Source organism: Haliaeetus albicilla, chromosome Z (genome assembly GCF_947461875.1).
Source record: "Haliaeetus albicilla chromosome Z, bHalAlb1.1, whole genome shotgun sequence".
In the NCBI taxonomy this organism is placed as follows: domain Eukaryota; kingdom Metazoa; phylum Chordata; class Aves; order Accipitriformes; family Accipitridae; genus Haliaeetus; species Haliaeetus albicilla.
In genome coordinates, this window is record NC_091516.1 from 9,597,791 (window position 1) to 9,618,307 (window position 20,517).

Sequence of the window (20,517 nt, forward strand, 5' to 3'; positions counted from 1 at the left end):
AAAAGTTCTCCAAAGAAGCTAAAAATCTAACCAGTATTCTTGAGCACCACATCATTTACTTAAGTTACAAACAGTGCCATTATAGTTTGTAATACTTATACAATTATATACTTCTCAGTATTCTGTGTGAAGTTTTTTCTTTTTGCTTTAAAAAGTAGGTATAATTTCAAAAAGTTTCAATTTTCCTTCACTCTTTTCAGGAACTGAAAGACCTGGAAGTGTTCAGTCTGTCTCTTAAATGCTAGTAATATAAATACATGGGATGTCACTGTCAGGTCATGTAGGGTGTAAATTGGAATTCCAGGTCCAGTTTTTATGGATCATGAATCTGAGGTAGTTCACAGAGTATGGCATGATTTTCATTTTGTTCTTTGTTTGAGATAGTTTAATGAATTTTGCCTTGCGTTAGTTTTTCCAAAGGCCCACCAAAAGAGGGAAAAGTGAAATTCTGCATCGCTAGCACATTTTACATAGCGTAGTACTCCTTCATTATTACTTAAAGCACTAGAGTTTTTTTATGTGTGGATTAGTATACAATTGTGAAACATCTGCAAGTGTTCCGATTCTCTTTTATGTGAGAGGAAAAAAACATCTTCTGCATGGAATATGGTATATATTTTTGACCTTTTTGGTTAAAGTGATGAGGTAATGCTGCTGATATTATTGGTACTTGGCAAGCATTATTCGAAGCAGTTAAAATACATTGTTCCAATTTGTTAATATTTTTAGATATTAGTAGCACTTCTGGTGAAAAAAACATGGTTCATTTCCTACAGAAGTAATGACTACAATTTTACTGTTTGAACCAAGGTAAAAATGGAGTAACAGTCTTTCAGTGTACTTTTCCTGTTGCAAATTTAATGTGATTTAAAAAAAAATAAAATAATTTGCTATTATTAAAGATTCCATTGGGTAAATCTATATTGAATTTCCATTACAACTCCAGTTTTTCCCCGTTTCTAATTTTTCTGCTGCGAATTCAATGCAATTAAAGTATAAAATTTAAAAAATTACTGGCTGCTGTTAAGAATTCCATGGGGTAAATATGTATTAAATTTCCATTCTATGTCCAACTGTTTCTCCATTTCTAATTTTCTTTCTGAATTTCTCATATGTCACATATCTTGTCATATTTTACACTCACCCAGATAATTTTTCATTTAGCAGAACATGTTGAAGTCATTTTGAGGAACACTGCTTTTAAGCTGTAGTTTCTCAGTTGATTGTTTTGTGAACCAGTCATGTTTTGGATATCGTGATTTTTGAAGGTTTCATTGTACAGGCTGCATTTTTTGTTGTCCTTGCAAAAGTCTCGTCTTTCATCTTGTCTCTCACATCAGCAGCTGTCCCATGTCCATCCATGGTATTACCTCAAAGCTTGGTCTCATCTACCCTGCCTGTTTGGTAGAGCAGATGTTGGATTTGGAGGTGTCTGGTTTCTGCTGCCTCTTGAAGGAGAGGACTGATTTTTATACCTGTGTTTTTCTCAGTGGGATATTAACTCAAGTCTATCTGCTTTACTCAGCTGTTGATTTTCACAAAATCTAGGGAAAAAAAATCAAACCGCTGACATTTCTGCTCTTTGCCAAATGGAATTGAAATTTGATAGGTAGTTTGAAGAATTATGAGAATTGGAGGAGGGTTCATGCAGACACATAATATGTTCATATAGCTGTAATTCCCTAGTAAATCAGAGCTAAATATAGTTTCTTTTAGAACTATTTGTCTTGAATATTTATGTAGTTGTGTAGACCTTTCAATCTCCAAGAACTCTCCCAGTAAATTAGATGCCTCTGTTGTACAAGTGTGCTGAAGTTATTTTCAGTTGAATCAAGCAGGACTAGCTTTACCCTTCTGCTAGGCATTCGTGGTTTCTCAGCTGCTACCACTACAAAGCAGGAAAATGTTGAGATCATGAATTCTTTGGACAGTACAGTGGTTGAGTGTGTCATCATGCTAAAATACATAGCATACAAGCAACTTTTTTAAGAAAAAGCTATCCTTCTGAAATATTTTGCTCTTTGCACATGTTTGCTGATGCTGCCTGTCCTATTCATGCTACTTATTATCCACCTGCCTTGGACTTAAAGCAGCACTTTCCAGTAAGAGTGATTTTAGAGAAGGGCCTATGAACTTTGTCCCTCTTGCTTTCTTAGGCAGCTTTCCAGATTGCCGTGGAGAAGAGCCTAGGGTTGTCATAGCCTCTTTTCAGGCACAGTTTGGCCTATTTTTTTGAAATTTGTTGTCAGCTTCCTCAAAAGATGGTCTCACTTTATGTGTTTTTATTTTGTTCAGAAATGACTTTTCTTGAATTTGAGTGTTACTAGTTCCTTTTCTTGGACATGTTTTTGATTTTACAGATAATTACTGTTAAATCCTGTCTTTTGTGGACTTTGGTCTCTGATCTGATAACTGTATTGGTAATTTTAATAATACTTCTTACATCCATGTTTTTATGTGTTTGAATGATAACTATAAATAACACTTGCAGATTTGGATTTCTGGTTTATGAAAAATAGACTTTTTTAAAAAGTTCCAAAATAACTTTTAAAATATTTGGATACATGTTTCCCTGTACCACAAACACAGAAAAATCTCAGAAACTTTGAAATTGCAAATTGTGAAAGACTACAACATAAACACTTAGAAGTTCATCTCTAGAAGAACTTGGTTTAATTTTTGATCTGGTGTAATTCAGTGCTGAAGGGAAATAACTTGTTGAATGATACACATTCTTCTGAACTCCTAGCCTGCCTGTAACTTTTCCAAAGAGTTGTGGGTCTTTCTTGCAATGTATTAGAGGAGGGTAAAGATACTGCTGTCTGTGGCTATGTCTGACTCGTGCAGAGAGTGTGTAGCGAGGGGTCTGGTCTCCAGTGGATGTCACTGTTGTATTACCTAAGTGGTAAATTCCTCCATCTGCTCTCTGAACCGTTAGAGACCCCATCACATCATGCAGTATACCACTTGCATCTGCATTGATTGCTTAGATTTCCCTTTTTCATTACTCTTTGCCAACTTTGCTTGTTCTAAGTGTCTGAATTTGAGGTGTTCATCCTCATGACTGTTTCTTTTCCTACCTTTGTTTTGTTTGTAATGGCAAAAGCTTAAATTACAGTATATTTATTTATAGTAAGTAACGAATTGAATGCTTGCTGCTCTTGGAATATGCATATGATATGATTAATTACAATTATGAAAAAGTAATTAAGGCAAGGGGCTTCATGAGCTCACAAACAGGGTGAATGAAATAATATAGTAGAACAGTATTTTTCTTTATAAACCAGGTTTTAGGTGCTTTCTGTTATGCCTGAAAGTGAGTTATGATTTATAAATTGTGTTAATAGCTTTCAAGTTTTAGAAATCACTTAGAGTATGCCTGTATGTGTGGAAATTATATACTGCATTTTTGTATTAAAAAACTAAAAGGACCACAGAAAGTCCCTAAGATGTTGTCTAGTGGCTTTAGACTAATAACTGAAATAGTTCCCTGCATAAAAATTCTACTGTTGCAGAAATCTTTGAAAACTTTACCCAAAATTTTTTAAGCATAATATAATTTTATGTAAAAATATCTTAAAATCTAGGTTTTGATAAAAAGTCATTTAAATGTGGTTCCTGAGTGCTATAAATTACCTTTTGAAAATAAGACTTAGTGTGCAGTTCTGAGTCACTAGCAAAACAATAAATTGCACCCCTTGTATACTATACTTAGAATGATAGGTCTTTGATTTAGGAAATAGTGAGTACTTCTGTTATATACAGAGTGGGGGAAAAGTGAAAACTAGAATATTGTTGCAAACATTTTATCTTAGGGTAAATCCTACCTGTGTGTTTTATTATTTTGAGATTAATATTTACTATTTGTCTAAATTAGTGTAAAAGCCGTGTTTTAGGGAGCTTCAGGCGTAATTTTAAATCTCGCTGTATAAAACTAGTAGGTTAGTATCTGTACATGACATCAGAAAACAGGAGGTGGTTGTGTTGGTATGTTTCATCTTTTTAGTTTCCAGCCATGAGACTTCATTGAGATGCGATGATTGCATGTGTGCTTCTAAATCATTACAATGTTAGGTGAAACAGTTTCATCTAAACAACCTTGTGCAGTAAGTCATTTTATGTACAAGAAACAGCTTTCTAGGTGCTATCAGTAAATGAAAGTGGATTGGTTTGTTTTTTTTTCTGATTGTATGATCTATAAATACTAACAAAGCATTTTTAAAAGCAGTTTATGTTTCCTGCCTGGAACTTAAAAGAAAATTACATGGGTCTTATAAAGTCTGAAGTAGTACAGGAGTAGTATGATGCTGTAACTGGTAGTCTTAAACTGATAAGATGTCACTTATAAGGAAGTCTAAACATAGCATAAAGCTTCACTTGAATGAAAATTAACCTTTATGGCTTAAAATTTATCCTTCTTACTAGTTCTCCCTGCATTTTTGAAGACTATATCAACATATTTTTCACTCAAAGGTATAATTTTCAAAGGATCCTTTTTTTTTAAGTGTAGCTATATGACTTGCTTGTAGAAAAAGATTTGTAGCAAAAAAAAAAGATTGTAGGATTATTGCTTTTGCAAAAAGAGCTGTCATCTGATACCATGATTGCCTTATACTGAGCACCTTTTTGTCATTTTCCATGAGTATACATGGGCAAAGTCATGCTCAAGTCATCAGTCCCCACAGTAATTGTATAATAACTGTCTAATAACAATTAATTTATAGTTTGTATGGTTTTCCTTCATTTTCGTAATATATCTGTGAACTTTCTCTTTTGCCATTTGTGTTTAGAAAGGTCACGTCAAAATCTGAGGTTAAAAGGCCTCAAATATTTGTCTGTTTCGCTGTTCTCTCTCTTTTTAAGTATCTTTGAGATAGTGGAAAAACAAGGGATGTTCTCTTGATAGTTTATCAAACTGGCATACATCAGTTTCAAGAAAATGGTCTATAAAAGTAATCTTCATCCCGTCAAACACTGCACAAATGGAAATATCATTTAACTTCTGTGTCTAGTAATAGTGAGAAAATTCTAAATATGAATTAGTAGTTGTTTTTTATTGAAAATTAAATAATATTCTAATGAATATATCCTGACAGCGCTCTTTCTGAAGAAGAAAAAACTACACTGCGTGCTGGACTTATCACCAACTTCAATGAGCCAGTGAATCAGGTTAGTGGTGAATGATGATTACTCTCCCAGCAAATGCTTGTATTCATATATAATTTGTTTTCTCTTTTTACAGTGTTTAATAATAATAATGAAGTTGACAAGTTGCAATTTACATGTTGCCTTCAGACAGATCTTTATATTGAAGTGAGATCTTTTTCCATAGATCATAATTCATAGAATCGCTGAGGTTAGAAATGCTATGGGTTTTTTTCTTTGGTTTGTTTTTTTCTTGCAGAGGCAGTTCATCTTGCCCCTTGCTGTTTGTGCAACCATTTGGTGAAATGGTTCACGGAATGGGTGTAGCTCAAAAATAACCTTCTTTCCCTGAGCGATTTTTCTTTTTTCAGCTGTATCCATTCTATTATCTGGCTCCCAGTATAGCCATACGCAGGAATGAGCTGTTGAGAATGCTGCTGCATAAACCCACCTAAGCAGTATTGCCGTCGCATGTTTAATCACAGCATTGATGAATTTAAATAGGCGTAATAAAGCTTCAGTATGATAGTATCTTGTCTTACATAAAGTGACTAATTTTAAGCTACTGTTTTGATTGGAATAAGGATTTATTAAGTTGAGCACAGAGCTAATATTAGGGGCTCAGAATATGCATATGCAAGATGAATCAGTCTTCCTTCTGCTAACTTATTCTTGCTTAGGTATGTGATTCTGCAGGGAAGTATTTGCTAAAATTTTAAGGTAGGTCTTAAAGAACTCTTTCAAGAAAACGCAGAAATTATTTGCATAAGGTAAAGCTTAAAAAAAAAGGGGGTATAGCAAACAAACTTCCATTCTGCAGACAGTTCAGTTTCAACTTGTCAGGATTACTTGATGGGATTAATATTATTTTGTAGGATTAGAGCAGTGTATCAAAACTAGGGTAATTTAGTCTTTGTAGAAGACCTTTGTGCAATGACAATTTTGACTAGAATTTAAAGTTTTTATTTCAAATGCAATTTTTAAAATGCACATAGACATAAAGTATCTTTAAATTTGTACTGCAGGCATCGTTTCAATGTAAAAAATATGACCAAATATTACTACTTTCTTTATTTCAACCAAAAAGAACTATGAAATATGTCATGTTGGACCATAAAGTGTGTGTCATTTATGCTGCTACTGAGTAGGATAAAATTTATCAAATATTTAATTTTGAAGGGGCTGCAAGATATTTACATTTCTAAAAATCTAATGTTAACTGCATTGTACATAAAACAATTCAAACTTTTTATCAATGATTTTTCCATACCTCCATTAGTATTTAATCAGTTTGCCTGCTAAGACAATAGTATGATATATTTTATACTTACAAATTCCACTGCTGATGAACAGTTCTGCAGTTCTGAGGCTATAGCTGCAGGCCAAGATAGGAACCTTTTTAAATGACATTTTAAAGACTAGCAGCTTTATGTGATTATTTGTGTGTCCTTATGATATTTTTGGGATGGTAGTCTTTTAAGATGTGGAGGATTTTGTTTTAGTTTATGCTAGCAGCCTGCTTCTAAATGGTTGCCCAAACAATTGTGATATGAAGTATGTTTACAGAGTCCATCTCCCTTTCTTTCTCTCTTGTTCCCCAATGTGTTGTACATGTCTTGAGGTCTCCTTTCAGAAGCACCTTTCAGTTAGTCCCCAGTCTGCTGGATATGCCTGAGTTTTGCTAGCTTGGGTTCCTGATGAATGTTCTTTTCCAGTCACAGATACTTCATAACACAGTTGCTATCTGCTTGTGCTTTCTGCATCATTGAAGGTAGAAAAATTATGACTCTAGTATGTATAAAAAGAAAGAAGACAACCCAAAAATACAAGAATTAGACATAGTATTGAGATGTGATGATACGAGCTGACTTCCAGGGGAGGGGAAGAAGAAAAAGAGAACATACCATATGTTGGGAGCATAATTTCCATGCCCTCTGAAGTTATTTACCATATGGAGGGAACACAGAAACAAAATACTCCTTGGAATGTATGACAGCAGATTTTTTTTCACTTAAAAACCAGTCCTAAAGGATGCCTCTTTGCGTCCCTGGAGAGGTTGCTTCTTGTATCACACATGGAGAAGAGTTTATTTGCTCCCCCCTGCCAGTTGACATCACTTGATCTGAAAATAAGACTCTCAGCTCTTCCTTGCAAACATCGATGTCAGTTTTCTGACGCAATTCTTCTCCCTAAGTCAGTGGATAGGAATGAGTGTTGTAGGAAGTTTTGTGGGCTGGTGAGACTTCAGGTGAAACAGCTAAGGAAGCAGTAGAGGAGAGCATGGCTGTTCCCTCTTACGCCCATAAGTTGCTTGGATTCCTTCTGACAGTATAAGAAAGCACCTTCTTCCCTAGGCTGGAAATGTGGTGATATGTGAGGGTATGTTGAAGGTGAGAGCAGCTGCTTCGTTAATCCAATCAAGGACCTTTTCAATGCGGATGGGATAAGAACGGGGAAACAAGAACATGAAGCTCTTGGATATTTGAGGTGGGGTTATGAAGGACTATACAAAATTCATTCAGATACATTTAGGGGAAGGGAGTTGTGGAGCAGGAAAGTGGGGAATAGACAGAAAGAGGGTATAAAAAGGGCCAGTTGTGTAAACCATGGCTGGTCAGTACCTGTGTCTGAACAAGCCCTGTGCCTAATCACCAGTCTGTCCTGTCTTCTGATTGAATCCCTTAACTTTATCTTTCTGTGTAATGTCACTCTGTTTATCGTGTGTGTGTGCTGCAAGGACTAGGTGCCAGCTACTGGCAAGACTGGTGTGAGTGGGATTTGGTGCCAGCAACCAAAGTCAGATGGTGGTGGTGGTGCAGGTGCCCCTGGCCCATGGTGTAAGGATCTGGAGCAAGTGAGAGTCTCGGCTTCAGCCACTGGGATGGGACTGTGGCTTACAAGCATGTGTGCCTGGGGTGACGGAATGTCTCTCTCTAAAAACTAAAACTCAGGTATAGCAGCAATAAGGGTAATATGTATTCAGCAGTCTTTATTTGTAGAAAGCAATAGAAAAGATCACCAAGTAAAAAGTGGTTCCCAAATACCTGTTTCTTCTTTTATGTGATTTCTAGAACAAATAAATTTAGTGGTCTTTATGTAAAAGCTAAACAAGGTAGCCAGCTTAGCATTTTATATAAATATCTACCATAAACATAAAATAGAAGACTTTTCTCCACATTAATTTGCATTTAGCGAACTGAAAAATAGTTTGAGAAAAAACACACAAAAATCTAGCAATCCTTACTAGGTTTTTTGATTCAGATTTTATTTGGCTGTTAATTTCTGCATTGTACATTTCCTAAATGATCTTTGACTTTTTGGTGTCTATGTTTTGTTTTGCTTTTTTTTGCAGATAGCAACTCAGATCTCTGTACTGATTGCTAAAGTTGCCAGGGTGGACTGCCCAAGGCAATGGCCAGAACTTATACCCACTCTTCTGGAATCTGTGAAGGTCCAGGATGATCTTCGACAACACAGAGCACTACTTACCTTTTATCATGTTACAAAGACCCTGGCATCTAAACGGCTTGCTGCAGATAGGAAACTTTTCTATGATGTAAGTAATGTGATGCAATATTGTAGAGCAGGCAAACCATGTATTGTACCTGCTTGCCACTTCCTGTGGTTAGCTGGCAGTGCATTAATGGCAGGTACGTTGACTTTAATGTCTGCCTTTGCAATAGAAGTGCTCTTACTTTGGTGGGTATATGTACAACATGAAATAACTGGAAGTCATTTTCTAAGTGAAATGTTTTTGAGATCTTTATTAATTTTGCATGCATCTTAAGTGTTGTTATAATAACTTGAGTTAAGAAGCAGAGGTTCATCTACAGAACAATATCTGTGTATCAATCTTATGCTGTACAGCAGATCTTATTATCTATGATTTTGCAGTGGGTTTGAAAGTGTGCTCTGGATTCATAATTCAATATAGTCTTTAAAAAATACTGGGGTTTAAGCTTCCATACCACAGTATTTTTTGGCTTTTATTGTCAGTGGGAATGTTTTTTGGGGTTTTCCAGGTCAAGTTCTTTCTCCAGGTTAAATAAAGGGCAAGATGTTAATTAAAAGGCAAATGCCAAATCTTGTCTCATGCAGCTTACATTCTCCAATTTAAGAATCCACTGATGAGAACACAGATTTACCTTTGGCTGTAGGTTGTTGCATCTCCAATCCCATTTGGAGTTAGGCAATGGTGTAGTACAGTTAACTGAATTTAGTGAGTTAAACGTCTTTTCCAAACGTTACATTTGAATTTTGAAAATTTTATTTTATTCCTCCATTTTAAAGAAAATATTATAGTGCAGATAATGAAGACTATTTCTGAAGGTTTACCTATTTATCTATGTAGAAGAAATTTTCTGACTGTGTAATCATTAAGGTGAAATTTTAATTATCAGGAGTCTGAGGAACTGAAGGCTGCCTCTTGTAGTAGGACAGGACTGAAATGATGTGTTGCTATAAGATGTGTATGTAGAATAAGTGTTTTCTCTCTCTGCCATGTATAGATAGGATGGATATATTCTCTGTATAGGAAATATCTGTTTATATTTTGAAATTTATTAGGCCATTATACATAATCTGGATAATTGAACAATACAGGTTTTAGTATATTCACAGATACTAATTCCAAAGCAATAAAGAGTGAATGAGATAATGACTTCTTTTCTAGAGCTCTCCTAAATCAAGGTGTTGCTTATACAGCCTGGTTATGCAGCTGAAAATACTGTTAATGCTCAAGGATATAGCAAAAAAATCAAAACCCAATTGCAAAGCCCCACCTTCTTAAAATAGCCAAATCCATACCATCTCAACAGAGGGACAGAAAGGAATTTATAGGTTGTAAGGTCTGGTATTTGTTGTTAAAGTTGTCGTGTCTAACAGTACCTTTGCTGTATTTCCACCATCTTACCAGGTTTAAAAAGAGCTCAGTTACCTTCAGTCATTTTTGTGTTTCCAAGAAACTAATTAAATTTGTATGAGTGTTTTTCCTTATGGAATGTCAGTTTTTTGGCATGGTATTTTCTTAGTATGTTCTTCTATTCGTAGAGTGAGACAACTTCAGACATGCAAAGAAAATGCTTATAACAATTTTTTTTTTATTTGTAGGGCAGTTCTTGTTAAAAGTATAGTTGAAATTTCATTTTAAAAAGCATAATCTTTAAGCAACCTTTTTATGCTTAAATCTTGGTTTTTAACTTGTGGATATGTTCAGCATCCAAAGTTCCTCTATCATCTGATTTGATGTGAATGAAAATTTTCAGTGCATCCAGTTTCACTGTGTTGGGAACACTGTATGTTCACAGTTTTTTGAACTTTAGGTGGGAAAAGGAAATTTTCTGAGCATCTGGCACTATAGGGTTCACATTTAAGGTTTCATTTTTTTTTAATAATGGCAAAATTGGACAACTTTGAAGTCTGCTTATTCTGTCTCCTGGTAAAGGGAATTCACATCTGTTGGATGGCATGTGACTTGGACAGTCAAAACCATTCTTACGGAATGGAGCCATTTGAAGCTAAAAGTTCTAAAAGCTTAAGTAACAGATTGCAAACTTTCTTGATACTTTCAGATAAGTAGTTACAGTTTCAACGTTTCTTTTAGTACAGCTTTGGAAACACTTGATAAATTTTTAGTATAATATGGTACTTGAAGATTACAAGGTCATTCTTACAGATAAGGCATCCCTTACTGAACTCTGTTACCTGAGGTTTAAAAAGAAAAATGTTAGATGATGTACAGATTGTGATACACTAACTTGTAAATGCAGCTTATTTATAACTTCATCTTTCTGGTGAATAGTACAGTTATGATTATAACTACATTAATGATCTTCAAGGCAGAATCAGCTGCTTTAGTACAAATAGAAAAACGTAATATCTGGTTATATACCACTGGTGGTTATAAACATTTATTTTCTTTTGAGCCTATTTTTCTGGACTTAGTCTAGATGGTGGTTCTTAGAAGTAAAACCAGTGATTTCTATTTTTGTATGTAATAAAAATGTACTACTGCTTTTAGGAAGAAATTGATTACGTGGGTTAAAACCTGTAGTATTTGTATTTGTTTTTATGTATATAATAGCACATAGCCATATAGCATGTATTGGTGAAGTGATATCATGAATTCACTGCAAATCAGTGAAAATAACAGTTACAGTTTTTCCCCCAATTCATTTGACATTAGGCTTTCAAGTCTTCCTGTTGCTGCTTGGCCCTGGTTTTGAAAGAATGCTGTTATATTTCTACAGTTTATCTGAAAAACTTTTTCTTCTGAAACTGTGAAGTTCTGCAGAACTTCTAGCTTAAATTAGAAGCACTTGTCCTTACAGTCCTACCATAAAGTACAAGACAGTTTTGGGTACTTTCTCTGCTACTGGGTACACACCATTCAGTTTAGTCTCTCTGTTGAACTTCAGTGAGGGTTTTTATGACTGTTCTGATTTCTTTCCTGCTTTGGAGATTGCTGAATCTTTGAAGTATGGTCATAAATAGGAATCTTGAATAAGAATTCTCATGATCGTTGGCAGCCTATGAAATCCAACATTGAACAGGTTTGCCATCTTTGCTTTTAGTTACTATTCATCATGAGCAGTTTTCATTTATGAAGATATTTTGTATTTATTCTTTAGCTTGGGTATCTTTTTCCCACCACGCTTTGCCTCTTTTACTGACTACAGGGATTTGAGACAGCCTAGCCCCAGAACTAGGCCTTTAGGTCCTGCAGTAATACGAATTATAATTGCTAGTTGAATGACTTCAAATGTAAAAATGTGGTGAGTCCTCCTAATGGATACTGTGTATATTTGTGGTTCTGTTCCCCCTAATTTTTAATAAAGCAATTATTGTTTTAAATTTTTTTAGTACTAAGGTACACTGATCGCATGACAAATGGGTTTATCTGGAGTATATTCTACTATTAGGACTATTATTACTGCTTTGAATTGTTTTTTTTGTTTTTTGGTTTTTTTTTATCTGAGTTGTTACTGCTTACTATTATGGTTAGTATTAGCATATTCTATTTAAGAGACACCCCCCCCCCCCCCCCAATACCCAGAATCAAGCCCCTAAGCATGAGTAGGTTGAAGCTATTGATAATTATTCAGTGCTGTGTTTTTTGCAACTCCATGAACACATTATTGAATAATTATCAGGAGTTTCTACTGTCTCACCTTTACTCAAATGAACCAACCAAACAGGTCATATGTGCTTTTGATTCCATTGACGTAATGTGTAGCAGACTAAGTGCAGTTTCATCCTTAACTATGAAGCTGTCAAGTGCTACCATAACTGAATGAGATATTCTTTATCTTCTGTTTATACTTCACATATCTTTATCAGGTAAGCACTATTTGGAAACTGTAATGTGAATTAAGTTTGAGATTTGCTCAGTGCTAGCTGATTAGAAACTATTTGTCATTCTGTATTTTAAATAATTTGAGGCAAAAGTCAGAGTTTGCAGCTATCAACAAAATAAAGTTAGTTTCAGTGTAGGCATTGTTCAATGCTATTTTTATTAGAGATAGGCGTATAACTGCTGTGTCCCAGAGTAAGCTAATTCAGATACTAACTATGCTGTAAGACAAACAGTCTAAGTCTTGTCAGAGAGGAGGTGATGAGGAGAGCTGATAGTTTTTTGAAGCCTCATACTGTATTATAGACCTGTGGCTCTGTTTAATGAAAATCAGATAAGAAAGGAGGCCTAAATAGTTATCTTTAAAGTGTTAGAGTCACAGACCAAGTAGCCAGGGAAGCAGGTGAGTCTATCATAACATCTTCAAATTAAGACAAGGTATTTTTCTGGAAAACATCTTTGGACCAGTACAACTCAGTACAGCAAAGAAGCCAGTGAAACACTGTGGCCTGTGATATACGAGAAGATGGATTAATTAATTTAACAGTCTAAACTGGCCTTTAAAATTTAGGAATTTATTATGCTATAGCCAAATTCAGGAAATCCAATATATTGTTGGTCTTTCTTCCTTTTGCAGCTTGCATCAGGTATTTATAGCTTTGCATGTTCCTTGTGGAATCATCATACCGATACGTTCCTACAGCACGTTTGTACAGGGGATGAAGCTGCAGCCTCAAATTCACTAGAAAGAACCTTGTTGTCATTGAAAGGTAATAATATAGAATGATATTAAATATAAGGAATCAAAAAAAGTTTCCTCACAGTGATTGAGTAAGACTTCTTTGGTAAAAAGTTAGCATTCTCTAACAATGCCATGCCCATGGGAAAACCAATAATCTTGGTTTATTTTACTTGTGCCTTTTGCAAGGCAGAAGGAGGATTGTCCACATGGAAGAGGGAGAAGGTACTTTTGTTCTCAATATGCACCCTTCTGATATGCATGTTTTAAGAAGTCAAAGTCTAAGAGGTGGGAAAGTTGAGGGCATAACAGGTTGGTTTTTTATCTCCTTTGTAATTTAGGCTTGCATCTATCTTTAGGCACTTAATTGAGGAAGCTGTGAGCTATGAATTTTTTTCTTAAGTTCACCTTGTGTTCAGTGAAGAGGTAGCCTTAGCAGTCAGTTTAGATTTTAGGTTGATGCTCAAGTACTTATCAGTGGGACGAATACATATCCTTACTGTACTTTGCTGCTTTGAAGAATTGAGATGTTTGTGTGCAGTGCTTGCAATGTAGATGATACCTGCCTTGAATTGTTTTGGAAGGTGCAGCATGCCGCTTGTCTGGGTTACTGGCAGTGATAAACCTGAGAAAATTCATAAGATGGCTTATGAGCCCTTGTTGACTGTACTTGGTCCTTTTCCTGCTGCAGAACCTTTCAGAGGTTGAATACTTACAGCTTTTGCAGAATTCTTGATTCAGTAATTCTTGGAGTTCTCTTCCTTATTTTACATGTAATTTATTCAATTTTAAAGTAATTTCAACAGAATTAGATTCATGTTAGGTATGGCTGAGGCATCCAGAGGCCCAAAATTAAACATATTTTTTAATATGGAGAATTGGAAGAAAGGCACAGCAACTGTAATTGTAATCCTGTTCTGAAATCTGTTGGAACAAGGGCTGAGAAATACCTACACAAGTAACCTTTTTTTTTTCCTAGTGCTTCGTAAACTGACAGTCCATGGGTTTGTAGAACCTCATTGGAGTGTAGAGGTGATGGTAAGTGACATATATCTGTTTCTAGTTCTAGATTAGAAATCTTTTGTGATGATTTCAGGTGGTCTTAAGCCTATGTTTAAAGATGGTTGAAAGGCACACATTTGTGTTATGTAAAGGAAGATCAAGCAATACGCTGTCAAAGGTGTCCTCCCATCAGTTAAGAACTGTCAGATCCTAGAAAGATCCTGAACACTGTGATACTAATGGCATGATGTTTAAAAAAAAAGAGCAGGTACCCCTTCCAATTTACATGTCACATGGTAGTGAGACCCTTGTTGCCTACTGAAAGATGTCTTACATGTACTCTCCCACCATCATTTGAAGACTATGTTTTCATTTAATAATGAATGTAATGGCATATTCTGCTATCAAATTCTATTGATAGAATTTGTCTGAGATTAAAGCCTGTGGTAGGCTGCCTACCTGGGGGTGAGGGGGGTGGGTGGGGGGAAATCTAAACTTAAATCTTCCTTAACCCTGAACACAGCCTGCTTTACTGGAGGAATTGGGTACCTACAACCTACATCCTAAACTAGGAAGTTGAGAACAGGAAAGAACTGGATAAGGAGATTGTAAAGCATATTGACTATATTTACCTGTACTTCCTATTAGAGATGCTATGCTGTTTGTGTGGTACTAATAAGGTCAGTTTGGATCATCTGTGCAGTCTGCTAGCTAATTATTTGTTTCATGAGGAAATTGTTTGTCCAAGATAATCAGTTCAGTTAAAAGTGATAAAGTGATGCCTGAGCTAGTAACACATCTGACCTGACTTCGGTTTGACCCAACTTTTTTCTCATAATACAGTGCAAAATAAGCTTCATCCTTAAAAGACACATATACTTTTATAATTTTCAGGGTTTTCTACATGCAGTGTTTGAACGGCTAAAACAGTTTCTGGAGTGTAGTAAGTATCTGGATATTTTTCACTGTATTGGTTGTTAAATATTAGAAGCTGGATGAAAACATAATACAGTTTAGTGCATCATCAATAATCATTTAGGTGCAAGGTATTTTTTATAAATGCAAAGCTATTACTTTAAATGCTGCCGAAACTGTCAGAAAAGACTTCAGTAAAAATGTCCTTTTATATCAACAGACTAAAATGTGACCAAAATTATGCTTGGTGTGATAATGCCAAGGAAAAAAAAAATAATTAAGCAATGGGTTGACAAAGTATCCATATTAAAATATGCAGATATTATTAAAACCCATATCATCTTGAGTCTTCTTCTTTGGGAGATTTTTATGATTTTTCTTTTTCCTGGAGTTTCCCATATATTTTGGTATGTGTAAAATGGAAAATAAAGACCACATTCAGCTATATGTACTTTATAACTGGAAGAGTAGTAGTCTGAGGCAGGCAACCATAGGTTAACACAGTCAACAAATATAAGCATAATTGGCAGGTGTTAGTGCTTTTGCAGGGCAGTTACCTGAAGCAAAGCAGAAAGATGTTTAGCAGTGTTGCATCTGAACTTGCTCCTCTTTTCTTGCTTGTACACTTGTAGTAGACCTGGTGCAAGCCATTCATTCATTTGAAGCCTGTCAGGTCATTCTTTTAGGATTCAATGCTTTTTCTGAGAATAGATGTCTACACGGAGTAGAAAGAATTTTTTTGATATAAATGAAGGTACTTGGGTAAGAGGGGCTAATCTGGGCCCTGAGCCTCATTGCTAGAAAAGATGGAAACTGCCACTGTGTTCAATGGCAGAATAAAATACTTCTTTTGCTCTTCTAAAATGCAGGCTTCTTTGCATGCAACTGTTTGCCCCTTCTACTATACTGCAGTCACGCACTTTCTGGCTCTTCTTTCATTTTTGGCAAGATAGTTGCCTAGCTTCAATTAACTGTATTGAAAGCCATCCCATCCTGAAGCTTGGTGTTTATCATAGTCCCCTAGAACATGAGGACTGTTGAGTTTGAATGTCCTAAGGTGGAACTGAGCTGAACCTTCCCGTTTCCACTTTTCTAATCAAAGTTGTTTTGCAAAAGCAGGCCTGACTACCTTACAAGATTAGTGTTTACATTTATTGTATCATGCTTTTTGCCTGTATGCCTTCATTATGGCTCTATGTTTTTCTCTTTTTTATAAGAGCTTTATCTGTTTTTTGTAAATTCAGAATGTTTTCCAGTGTCCATAATCAATTATATTTTTAAGGTGGAGTTTCTAGAAAAGCACCTAATATTATGTAGTGAGGATATGCCATAGCTTTAATAAAAGGGCACTTTCATCTTTTCAATGATTTTTTTATTTCTCTTCTATGCTAGCATTTGCTTGCATTATTTTAACTGTCTTTTATCATTGACTTGTCTGTAATGGTGTCCCAGTTGTTTTATTCTGATAAGTTACAGTGAATTTCACTGCAGCTGAGAAACGGTTAAAGATTCCACAACCCCCCAGCCCCTAGTACTCATTACCTTGAATTTGACTTTGAATTTATTCTGCCATAGAACTTTTTTCTGGCTGCTGTAATCCCTGAACTACAGATAAAACAAGTTGTTATCCAGTGTTATTTTTCAAAACTTAGCTATCCAGAAAGAAAAGGAAAGTCTGAAAAAATGATAGTTGTTAAATATCTGATTTACCAGGTAGAAGTATAAGAGCAGAAAACGTATGCAGAGATCGTCTAGAAAAGACTATAATTCTGTTCACTAAAGTGGTAAGTAAATTCTCCATTCAGTTACTGAATAGTTTGCCATTCTGGAGGAGCAGTCCCCATTCAGATATGTATGTGCCTTAAAGCCAATAGGTTTCAGATCTTTTAATAAATGGGAGGTAATGCAACTTAAAGCTTCTTTGTTATGAAATATATTTTTTAAATTTTTTTGAAAAAAAGGGTATCTGTTTATTCATGCTGGCAGAAGTTGTAGGAGTGAAGAATACATTTCCTTAGCTCAAACAATTAAATGCATTTCATAAGTAAATAATTTAGCTAGGATTTTGCTCAAAAAAGAATACTGGAATTTTTGCTAAAACAAATCCTAGCATCAGCATTGATGAATAAAGAAGAGATAAACTTGTCATCCTGTCTTTTATAAGTAGTTAGATTGCTATTTCTAAGGCCCTGTTAGTTCTACTGGATAACTGGCCATTTTTAGTTTATTGAAAGAAAATGTAACAAAAAACTCTCTTACCCTCTGTCTTTTGTATTATATAATACATTTGGAGTTGTCAGCTAATTCTGTGCAGCCATTAGTTGCATATATTATCAGAAGGTATTTTTAGCATTGTCACTTGCTCTGTTTTTAAAAGATGTAAAACCTACAGAATCCGTGTTGTTTTCAGTTTCTATTTTGGAGCCAAGGGTCTTATTTAAATATTCAGCCTAATTATAAAAAGTGGGAGGCACCTGTCAGTTTCACCAAAATTGAACTGGAGGTGCTCTGACCCAATATTTTTAGTCTTTGTCATAGCACTTCTTACTGTGAACTAATAAGCAAAGTATGTGAGGCATGTGCATCTTTTTTCATACACCTGAAATTAAAATACACTTTAATAGATAATCTACCACCTGTAGAAATTCAGATGCAAGAATTTAGGCATTTTTGCAGTAGTAGAGGAGACTAAAGGAATTGACAAGTGCATTCTAGACCACTAGTAGGAAAAGCTAAGCTGAAGAAGCAAAAGCTCGTACTGCAGTAGAGGGGGAGAAAAAAAGAATAAAAAGTTATTTCCCTCATGCCTCTTTTACTTACAATAATTCTTATAGGGATGAATTACTTGCTAAAATGTTCAGAGTTTTAAGTGTGGGTGATATGTTTTATATGCTCTGTTGCTAGCAAGCTGGTCTAAGTTAAAATGGGTGTTGTTCCTTAAGCATAAAAAAAGGTAGTTTTGAACATGAATCAAGAATTTCAGGGCAAAATAATGCTTCATTAACCATTGATACTGATCCCTACCTAATTTACTGTCTGTGTTCAGTTTTCTTTTCTACAATTTTATATAAATTGGCACTTGTTTTTGATAACTAGTTTATGAAAGCATTTAATAAGACTTGCACAAAAAGTGAATTTATTTCTCTTTCTTGCTCTTCTACTTCTTTAATTTTTAGCTTTTGGACTTCCTGGATCAACATCCTTTTTCATTCACCCCTTTGATTCAGAGGTCATTGGAGTTTGCTGTAAGCTATGTTTTCACTGAGGCTGGTGAAGGAATTGTATTTGAGCGGTTTATTGTACAGTGCATGAATCTCATTAAGATGATTGTAAAAAATTATGCATACAAGCCATCCAAAAATATTGAAGGTACTGCTGCTATTTACTAAAACCATTTTTATATCTTGAGAAACATTTTGCTAGTTGTTCCAAACAGTAAAACTCCTTTAAGACTTTCTTTTGAAGCACTTAATGTTTTAATAGTTAGTAATGTATGCGTCTGTCTCTATAATGATAATTCTTATTTTGATGATTAAAGCATTAATATATATAGACATTGGCTTGCTAAAGTAGTTCTAAATACACAAGGAACATGAATATCTCTTTGTTGATTGTTTTAGTTTTCACTGAACCAATTTTAAAAAATATTGAGGTATGTAATTCGGTTTATTTTCATCAAATGGTTTGATGCATCTTTCCCTTGAGAAATATTTGGGAAAATGTTTGGGTTTTTTTTTTTTTTTCTGTAATTAACTAATACCAGTACTCTGAAATACAGAAACAGTGAATTTGACATGCAGTTGAATATAAAGCAGTTTATATGTTCTGCTTGGTCGTACTGTTTCATTCTGAATCTTCATACACTGCTCTGTGTACGGATAATGAAAAATATAATTGAACTGTATTAAAAAAACTAACTTTCCACTTTAGTTTGGCATTTGGCAATGACTAGATAACAATAAGCATTGGAAAAAAAGTTTCATGAGCATACTGGTATGTGTCAGGAAGATTACACAAACCCAGCATTTAAAATTCTTCAAAATATTGTTATATTTCAATGTTACTCCATTATTTTATAATACCTTAGAATGTTCTAAATCCACTGATTGTTAACAGCAATTTCTACTTGCAAAAGTTCATAGTTGTATTTGAATTTTTGAAATAGAAATGTGGTTACTTGAGACAAGAAGAATATAGCACATTCTGATAAAAGCTATAGCACTTGACTTTTTGAGAACTGGGTGATTAAAGAAAAATTAAAATAGAAAATTTATTTTTCTTAATTTATGATATATAGCATTTGTGTTGGTTGTATAGCATACAGTACTTGGTTTTATTGCTGCTTTCCTTAACCAGTATTAAATCCTAAAAATTCCATGTTTTTTTTAAGATTGTATTTGGATAAACACTCTGAATAGGTATAAATGAAACTTTCTTTGGGTTCTATGTGTTTTTAAATTCAGTAATGCTAAATAAAAAACCCAATCAACAAAACCAGCAGGTAAACAGTTTTTATTTTAATCTACATAGTAGCTGAAAAGCATTATAAATACTTTGTGAAGCCCTAATGACCCTTCAGTCTAATTGTGCTGTTAGAGAACTCTCTTAAGAGTAAATTAATTTGGGAATTCACCTTGCTTAAATAAAGTATACTACCTGAAAGTCTGCAATGAAAATCTGCCACAAAAATGTATTTGTTTTTCTCTGAGAAGAATTTCTTATCTATTGATTTTTTTCTAATTTTACTAGACTACTGTTTGATCATTAATCCACTTAATTGTAATTTGGAATTTTCTGTGTTTTATTTCAGATAGCAGTCCTGAAACCCTTGAAGCACATAAGATAAAGACAGCGTTTTTCACATATCCAACACTAATGGAAATATGTAGGAGATTAGTCACCCACTATTTCCTGCTGACAAAGGAAGAATTAACCATGTGGGAAGAGGACCCAGAAGGCTTCAGTAAGAAACATGTTGTGTAGTTGGTTGCACTTTATTTAGATATTGATAGTAGAGGTTCATATCTGCATTGCCTCTACAAATTGCTTACTGCAATATTGGCTGTTTTATTTTCTGCAGTCTTGTTACATGGACAAATATTCCCTCTAGAGATTGTTTTCATAACAAGAGATTTCTCAGTACTCTGATACCCACATATCTAAATACTAAACTTTATTCAAACCATAGCTGAAATAATACTTTTTCCTTTTCTTTGTGAAATAATAGCTGTAGAAGAGTCAGGAGGAGATTCTTGGAAGTACAGTCTCAGAGTAAGTCTTTCAATTTGAAACAAAACCATTCAACATTTCTGGATGCATTTCTTGATAGTCTTGTAACCAAGAGATGATATTTGGTAGAAAGATA

The 20,517-nt window shown here is 34.6% G+C and overlaps 1 protein-coding gene across 6 annotated transcripts in view; it reads left to right on the forward strand.

The window, feature by feature from the left end:
• IPO11 (importin 11) overlaps window positions 1-20,517 on the forward strand; it is a 105,813-nt gene that overhangs the window by 13,728 nt on the left and 71,568 nt on the right. For 5 of the 6 annotated variants that reach the window (XM_069777386.1, XM_069777385.1, XM_069777383.1 and 2 more), the window contains 9 exons: window positions 5,097-5,169; window positions 8,498-8,701; window positions 13,134-13,266; window positions 14,215-14,273; window positions 15,132-15,180; window positions 16,857-16,936; window positions 18,329-18,521; window positions 19,963-20,115; window positions 20,380-20,423. In XM_069777386.1, coding sequence (XP_069633487.1) covers window positions 5,097-5,169; window positions 8,498-8,701; window positions 13,134-13,266; window positions 14,215-14,273; window positions 15,132-15,180; window positions 16,857-16,936; window positions 18,329-18,521; window positions 19,963-20,115; window positions 20,380-20,423 — 988 coding nt within the window. The remainder of the gene's footprint in view (window positions 1-5,096; window positions 5,170-8,497; window positions 8,702-13,133; window positions 13,267-14,214; window positions 14,274-15,131; window positions 15,181-16,856; window positions 16,937-18,328; window positions 18,522-19,962; window positions 20,116-20,379; window positions 20,424-20,517) is intronic. The other variant, XM_069777388.1, reaches the window with a different exon arrangement.